The sequence below is a fragment of the Mercenaria mercenaria genome, chromosome 15 (genome assembly GCF_021730395.1).
Source record: "Mercenaria mercenaria strain notata chromosome 15, MADL_Memer_1, whole genome shotgun sequence".
NCBI lineage: Eukaryota > Metazoa > Mollusca > Bivalvia > Venerida > Veneridae > Mercenaria > Mercenaria mercenaria.
The window spans coordinates 20,758,658-20,767,930 of record NC_069375.1 but is presented as its reverse complement, the minus strand read 5'-3'; the positions used below and the strand labels follow the sequence as shown (position 1 = coordinate 20,767,930).

Sequence of the window (9,273 nt, the reverse complement as noted above, 5' to 3'; positions counted from 1 at the left end):
GGTAGTATGCTCAATAATTGCATTATCTAATTTTACAACTGATTAATAAGACAATTACATGTTTTATTAAAAACTAAAAATATTTGTCGTTCGAGACATGCAAGCATAAAAATAGTTGTTTTCAGTTTCCTTGAATTTTATAATAAATTTAACGGTGTAGTAAATTATTACAGTCGGCACCGTAGCTCAGTCGAAAGAGCATCGGAACAAGTTTTTTTTTGTTGCTTCTGATTCGCATCCCGGTCAAGACGATGTTTTGACTTTGTAACTATCTAATGTTTTGTGGATTGTATGAACAACCATTATCGTTTAAACATGCTCTTTTTAATTCAGTTATATACAAAAGATGTTCATCCATTGTAGATGCATATAGTTACAAAGCATGAAATCAAGGCAGAGAGTAGCAATGGCTAGCTAAAGAATGCCTTCCGCCAGACCCACGCCAGAAGTGGCACAAGTCTACGTTCCAGTATTGCTTAGATATTCTATATGGCAACTGATAATATTTCAAATGGGCCGCCTATCCTACGGGATCTTTCGATTATTTTCTGGTGAATGGATTTGTTTCGTAATTTTGCTATAAATGAAAAGGTAGTCTAATTTTCTGGATTTAAAATTCCGAAATCCTGTTTTCGTCAGAATTAATCAGAGTAGTTGTTGCAATTCCAGTATCATGACCAAGCTTGTGTCGTCAAAATATTTCAAGGTTTTAACCTAAAGGTGACGCTACATGCGCAAGTTCATTTACGGGTTTGTACCTGGGTCTTTGAAAATCAATTGGATGGTTTTCCCATATGAAATGATTGATTCTACAACAAGCGAGGGTTCTAAACTACAGCGGCGTGTACAAGTCAAACTCTGTAAGAAGATCCTTTGGTAGCAACCAAGCAAAATATTGGTTTGATTGAGTCTGTTCATGAGAGGTAAGTGCGGAACCACTTACGCCGTTTAGCATCGGCTTTAGCGGAATTCTATTACAGAGGTATTAAATTACCGCTCATGAACAGACTCAATCCAACCGAGTCTGATATTCTTCTTCTTGGTTGCATTGTTTGCTTCCAAAGGATCATTTTAAGATTTGATTACCCATTATCCCAAAGGACCTGAAAATCTATCAACATTGCCATAAAATACCCTCTTTTTAGAGAAATAAAAACGAGAAGAACACTTCTCAATCATTGCTGGTATTGAGAGAATGAAAATATTTGTATACAAATTTTAATTCACACGCTGGTTATAAAACATTTACGACTCGTGGTCATATCTTCAATATAATTTAGTCACTAAAAGCGGTATAAAAAAAACTGAATGACGAGTGTTTTTTAAACATATTTATTACACAATTGTAACAGGCACAACGATGAATATACAACATCTTCTTAAAAGAACCACTTAGAACGTCGGAAATCATTATTGTTGTACTTGAAACTTGAGTGGCTAAACATTAAAATACATTGATAAGTTTGATTAAAATTGAATGATATTCGAAAATAAAAAAAATTTTTTTTGGTGCTTGTACTACAGATATCTTTTTTTACATTTTTAAAGGGAGCAATATTCTTGCTAAAGAGAAAAAATTATTAACATGGAACAGTTGGGCAATGTAAACGAGGCGTAAAACAATTAGGTTGAAAATAAAAACAAATTTCTCATGAGTGGATAAATATAGGGGATATGAAAGGACGCATAAGAAATTAAAATTGCACTGTACATACGGCGAAAAAACTTTGTGACATTGTAAATATTTTACAATTCAGCAGTAACACTTGTAAAAGGAGAATCACATAAACATATTTATTATACTTGTTCTGTTGAGCTATGTCTTATCTATATCTAGCTATTACAGTCAGAGTTTGTTGTGTGTATTAGTAACACACAACATTTCTAACGTCTGGACAATGCATGAAACTGCAATGTAGAATAAAGTGAATTGCAACAGAAATGGAATATGCCAGGAAATATCAATAAAATACAAGGCAGGTTATTGATATATTTTAACGGTAAAACAACTGCATGAAAAGGGTAGAAACACACACACACACACACAAAAGATTAAATAAAATACGTTATTGTATTTTAAAGTCTGATTTACAGTATAAGTTATCTGCACAATTATGAAGTATTTCACAAACTGCGCATGCATGTAATCTAGTGATAATACTTTATAGTCTATTAAACCACAGGAGGCAGGATGAGAGAGATAAACTAAATTATTATTGTTACTTTGAGAGCAACGTAAGTTTTTATTTGTTTTCAATAGTACACAATGTACATCCAACTCGGATGGAAGAATCATGCTAAACACCGAATGTGCGACCTGATTATGCTCTGCTTTATTTCCTTTGGATGCATAGAATGCCACCGAGCACAATGACAACCAACCCAGCTTGAAAGAGTATTTTCATTGAAAGTAAATATGTAACACTTTTTGCGCTTAAGCGGGATACATTAACCCTTAGCCTGCTAAATGTTTAAAATGGACTGTTCCATCATTCAGTTTGGGCAATACCATTTGTTATTCGAAGGGGTGTTCACTGAAAATTTACTAAATGAGTAGCGAACAGTGCAGACCATGATCAGCCTGCACGGACGTGCAGGCTGATCTTGGTCTACACTGGTCGCGAAGGCAAAACCTATCACCGCCAGCAGGCTAAGGGTTAAATGGAGTCCATGATCCTAAAGAACCATATATTTAGTTACATATTGTTATATTTTCCCAACTTGACATTATACATAACATACACGTGTAGATACAAAGGATTTTATTGCAATCGTTTCCTTGTCTTTTCCATGTTAAATCTTACATAAGGTCCAAGATCAAAGAAACTTTTGTCAGTGTGTTAAACGAAAAAAACAAATAGCAGAAGTGCAACGGTTATTTCTTTCAAAGCTAAACATATATATTTTTGCTTTTTTATCATCTTTTTAGCCCGGATCCTTGGCTGCATGGTTATTTTTATAAACTAAATTTTAGTCCTCTAAAATAGCATATTTTTATCTGATGGCTAAACTATATAATATTATCTTGGGAGTGAAGGGCAATAAAAATGTCAATATATTATAGAAACAACCTGCTGGAGTTACTTTCACTGATAAGGTATGACAAAACAAACAGGGCCGGGAGTCAATCTATCATCTGTTTATTGTCCCGTATTTTACGAACAGTACCGGATTGTAAATTTTGTTTGAAAAGAATTATACATAGAAAATATATAGATCTTATTGGTTAGCAAAACACAAAATATACAAAATAAATGCAAATGTAGTAGTAATCAATAAATATAGCAAATAAAAAGGATAAAATAGTAAACAAGCTGATAGATCTAATAAAACACAACACAACACAACAACACTAATAATTAATTGTCTAGTTCAATGTATTTCACTAACTTATCATTGTCCTAAAGTAGTACAGGCTCACTGGTTTAATTCATACAAATATTGGTCAAATTACAACAACAAAAATTATTTGTCAAATTAACACAACAAAAAGAAAGCTCTAATAAGAATTTGTCTAGTTCAATGTATTTCATTAATAAGAATTTGTCTAGTTCAATGTATTTCGTCTAGTTCAATGTATTTCATTAATAAGAATTTGTCTAGTTCAATGTATTTCATTAATTTATCATTGTCCTAATGTAGTACGGACTCACCGGTTTAATTCATACAAATATTTGTCAAATTACCATCAGCAAAGCCCATATTTGCTTATATTTTCTATGTGACCAATAAAGGTCGAACGAAACTTTATTCCGTATTAACCTTTCACCATATGCTCCACTATCACACCGGTGGTCGATTAGTACTAATGTAATATGTGAAAATCGATTTTGTCTGGATGAAAAGAGCTCGGATGTTATGATCTTACATTATGAAAAATGGCAGATTTTTGCATTTTGTACTTTATCAAAGTAACTTAAGTTGACTCAAGCAAATACGTTGTATCAGCGATGTTCATGTGATCTCACAAGATATCCTGAGAAACTAGATTTTCCGACACCATGTATGACATGGCTTCCTTGTGGCCATTGCACAGATACTGCAACCTTGTCCCCTCGATTCAGACTTAAAATTGCCACAGCATTTCCCTGGTCCCACATAGTAAAATATTCTCCATCTCGAGAGATTCTATGATCACTTATTGCTGAAACAGTCACCAGGTCATTAACTTTAATACTTGCTTCGACATAATGTCCTTTCTCTGACACGATATTTGTGTTAAAGGTGTAAGTTCCGGATACAGGTGCAGTGAAGATGCCCGTATGTTTGTTGTATGCACGACCAATGTTCGTTATCACGCTGTTGAAGATAATTGTATCGTATAGCTTAAATGTCGCCGACTCTTTTGTTAAAGACGCTTGAAATGCTACCTCGGGTCTTCGAATTCGTCTTCTAACAGCTGCTGAAATAGAAAAATAAAGTTTAAAATTGAAAATATTTGTGCTTTCGATTTAATCTAAGCCATCCATGTTTTCTATCGTTTAAAATATTTGTGTCGTTTAAAGGGTATAACACTGTTACTGCACCGGTAAGAACATAATATCCATTTGAAGACAAATATCAAGATTCTGTGACATGATTCTCTTAATCAAGAGACCGTTTATAAAATGCAAGACAACTTCATGCATTATGTGTAAAATATTGTTAAGTCGTTGAAATTTATTTTTGTAGTCAAAACAATATGGCATGCTTAAATATTCAGTATACCTTTTCAAAAATATATAGGTTTACAAGATTGTAGCAATTATAGTTTCATAAAGTAGCAACTTTGATAAGATATTAAACAATTCAAAACTTCTATGTTTTGAGAACAGGTGCAAATACTATATTTCATTATTAGTGTACAAAAGTAAAACAGGAGATTGTCCTATATACATTTCAGATTTACTACATTTTGTTCATAATGATCATTACAGTCTGCGCTCAATCGAAAACATGGATCTTTCTATTGTTAAACCTAAAACGAACTACCTGAAACAAACATTTAGCTACAAAGCTGCACACATATGGAATTCACTTCCTTCTTACATTGAACTTCATAATGATAATATAACTGCGTTCAAGCATGATTTAAAGAATTTTCTCTTGTTACAAAAGTTTTAGCAATTAACTACTTGTAATTACAAGAATTTTATTGAATTGATGTTACTGTTTTCGTTTCCAATAATAATAATATTCATATTGTCTTATTATTCAAATCTGGAACTATTTATTATCTTATGGGATATACTTTCTTTTTTGTATGTATCTTAATTGTCATGAATAATCTTTGTGACGCATGCCGGTAATTCTTTTAAAACATAGTTATTGTTATATTACGTTTATTTAAGACTTCTTTAATTTGAGACGTGTTTGTCGAGAAAATGTAAGTAATTCTGATGTGTATTCTTGTATAAATGTTAAATTATAAATTGACTGTATGATTGTGTGTATATGTGAATGTATATCAGTTGAAGGCCATACTGGAAATAAGTTGTAAAATATCTGTATTTGTACACTTAGTATGTCACCTTCAGAAAATAAAGTTATTATTATTATTATTATTATTATTATAAGTGTTATACGTCACAATGTTAAACAATATTTCAATTTATATAAAACAGATACCAATTTGTTGCTAATTATAAAGTCCCTTTTGTTTGGTCAAGGATTATAAAATACGTTATCAAAATAAAACTTTAAATTCCCCTTATAGATTACATTTAAGTTGTGACCTCGTGTTTAACAACAAGTCATATCACTATCATTATATTATAAATGCATAATTAATTTCATATGAATCGTCCCCGTGATTTGACACGAGAAAAGTAGTTTCAGTTTCATTGTTGTCGTGAACAATTATGATGATGAAGAATGAATTACCACTTCGGTAATTATATTTAGAAAATTCCTTGTTTTGAGTTTTTTTATGATTAAATTGTTACAAATACATTCATCAAGAAGTAAGGAAGAGAAATGCACGCGTTCAATTGTTGTAGTAATAGCAGTCATGAAATATTAAATTTGGAAAACTAAACTTGGAACTTAGAATGTTATTTAAACTTTTCTATTTCACGCACTAAGTATATTGAAAGCTGTACCTAGAAGCTTTGTCTCTGTACTACAGACATCATCAGCCAACTAACTGTAGTGCACAGACAAAAGCTTCCATAGTTGAATTTCCATAAAATATAACGTGGATCCTGTTTTAAAGATGCTTGGTTTAGTCAACATTTTAAGCGTAAAGTATTTTCTTGTCATCTTGTCTACAAATGTTTGGAATGTTTTTAAAAACTAAAGAAAACAAAAGAAAAAGAATCACACACATTAAATTTTACGATATATTTCACATTTCACCTTTTATAAACAAAATGAACACTTGAGCCGTGCCATGGGAAAACCAACATAGTGGCTTTGCGACCAGCATGGATCCAGACCAGCCTGCGCATCCGCGCAGTCTGGTCAGGATCCATGCTGTTCGCTAATGGTTTCTCTAATTGCAGTAGGCTTTAAAAGCGAACAGCATGGATGCGCAGGCTGGTCTGGATCCATGCTGGTCGCAAACCCACTATGTTGGTTTTCTCATGGCACGGCTCACTTAGGTAAATGCACGAACACACACTGATTGTCGCGCATAGATGCAGATCACAATGTTTAAGATTAAGTTAAGAACAAGAGGTAATTGAGACCGCCGATAACACATAAACACCAAAAAGTATTTGCGAAAAAGAAAATAAAAATAAATATTGGAAGTATTGGAAATCATATGTATCTTCTTAAACATGGCCAACATTCCAATACACTGACCAGTAGTTTCGGCAAAAGTAGTCTCCCTTGAATATACACGGCTCGCGGACTCGATAACGTTTATCGATAAACAGTTTTACTATAGATTTGTATAGGAAAATATATTTCATCATGAGTCATCTAATTTAAAATCAACATATAACAGAAAAAAGAAAACGAAAAATTTGTAAATGCGAGTAAAGTTATTTTTATTTTATCAGGAAAATTTACATGGTCTAAAATGTGCAACATTTAAAATAAATTTCGTTTAAAAACATAAATTAGGAGTAAAATAGCACAACTACGTCTTTTTATCGAAGCTGTTCTGGGTATGTTCTAATGGGTTATTTTAGAAGAAAGAAAGAAAAGTAATGTCTTTTCTTCAATAGAAAGTTACGTAACGTACCTCGCTTTGTTAATGCATGCTTGTTGTTGTTAGTGTCTTCCATCCTGTCCATTCTTGTTAATCCATTCCCAGAATTTACAAGATTCGTCTCGAGTACTGTCACTCTTTCTTGCAAAGAGACCACTTCTCTTTTCAGTGCAGCTACTTCATGTGTGTACGTTTCCGCCATCATGTTAAATTTTAAAACATCCTTGTTCGAGTTTATACTGTTTAATGGACTTGCCATCGAATCCATTACACATATCAAAACAATAACGCAAATAATAAGTATCTTTCCTTTCGTATTCATGATATTAAACGCCTGCTATGACAATAACTGAAGTATTGAATGTAGCACTGCTGAGCGAGATATATATATAGGTATATGAATGACGCAACAGTTTCTGTATTTACATTATCTGATTTATATTTCGGTAAGTTTATACAATGAATTGGAATCAGTTGCCAGTCCAACGAATATGTTTTAAAATTGATTAACAAATCTTTCTTACAACAATTAATTAATAATTCATTGAGAAGTTGTTTGAATATGATTATGAAATTCACCATTCGAATACTCAAAGAAAATATATGTTATATAATTATATATTTGACGACTAGGAAAAGTAATGCAAAAGAAGTTTTAATTTCTAAATTTTTAAATGTTATTTGAACTATGTCAGAGCAGTTAAATGAATACAAGTTGAAAACTGAAGAAGGGGCTGATACATAAGGTATATAATTTCATGTTATATCACACCTATCGAAAACAGGATGAATCAGACACAACCCTCGCTCGCACAATAAACGCATTTTGATGTTTATGTATACCAAGTTTCATTAGAATTGGATGGAAATTGAACACACCATGTACCCGGATAATCTTGACTCGGTTCAGCGACCCTTTGATGCATTTGCTATTTCTTGAAATTTTCAAACTAAGAAAAGTTCGATTATACATTCAGTTGGAAAGTTAATAGAATAGTCCGTTTGAAAGATAGACACAAAGAACGTCAAATGAACTCTGCAGTGCTCTAACAATAGGATTTACGTAGAATAAACACATCATTGGTACTTGTATAAAGTATTTGTTTGTGGGTAATGTTTTTAAATCCGACATTAAGTTTCTTCTTTATCTTGCACCGTCAGGTCAAAGGTCCTGAAAACCAAGGTTTTTCTTACGGATAACATGCATGTTTAACAGTCTTACGATATAAGAATATTTGAAACCAATCAAAGTCTTCAAGATTTGATTGTTTTAATCTACAGTCAATGTTGGCTGTTTTATGACAAAATATTCTTTAAAACATGTACTCGCGTATTAACTTTCGCATGTCATTTTCTTGCACCCCGTATGGTGATTTCAAAATAAACAGAGTTTTGAAATGGTGTGATCTGGTCAGAAAATCGTCCCATAGGTTACTAAAATATAGTTTAATGCGTTTCATTGAATATATGTTTGGTTGCATACGTAAGTCTTAATTATTACCACAGTTTGATTCATCAAATATAAGTATAATGACTCACGATATCGGTTACTGGCACGAATCCAGGTTATTGACTTCTTAAGTCTATTTAAGTAGACCCTATTACTACAAATGGCTGAAATAAAATAGTTTTAGTTTCGATTCTAAGTTTCTTTACTATAGGTCAAAAACTGGAATGAATTGCCGTCAGTATTACGCAAAATTGAATCACTTGATACATTCAAACAAAATCTCAAGACACTTTTTTAGAGACTTTTTGGCATTGTTTAATTTTTTGATAATTATTTTAAATGCGATAACAACAGGTGTTAGTTTTTTGTGAGTTTTTACATTTCATGGTTTATGTTTTTAAGGTTTGTTGAATTAAATGTGCAACGCCATTGAATATGTCGTTGTAAAGAAATAGGCGTTTGATCAAATAAATCAGTTTTAGTTTCAGTTACGTCATACGTATTTTTCAAAAACTAGATAATGTACATCGAAATTGACAAATAACTGACAAGTCCTAAACCTTTATATTATTTGCTTATAGATTTAAACTGGCTTATAGCCAAATAGCAAACTATTTTATCCTCATTATAATTATTATATTGTAACATAATCATCATTATCATCATCATCATCATCATCATTATT

The 9,273-nt window shown here is 32.0% G+C and overlaps 1 protein-coding gene across 2 annotated transcripts; it reads right to left on the bottom strand.

Annotated features, from left to right (window-relative positions):
• Positions 1–2,747: 2,747 nt before the first annotated feature.
• On the bottom strand, positions 2,748–7,494 carry LOC123547838 (cerebellin-2-like). Of its 2 annotated transcripts, none has more exons than XM_045335087.2 (2): positions 7,172–7,494; positions 2,748–4,402 (listed from the first exon to the last, which is right to left on the bottom strand). In XM_045335087.2, exons 1-2 carry the CDS (start codon positions 7,458–7,460, stop codon positions 3,945–3,947), a joined length of 747 nt encoding a protein of 248 aa, XP_045191022.2. In that variant the 5' UTR covers positions 7,461–7,494; the 3' UTR covers positions 2,748–3,944. The 2 variants fall into 2 exon arrangements, with proteins under 2 accessions (XP_045191022.2, XP_053380704.1); XM_053524729.1 differs by having other exon boundaries at positions 2,748–4,399.
• Positions 7,495–9,273: the final 1,779 nt, after the last annotated feature.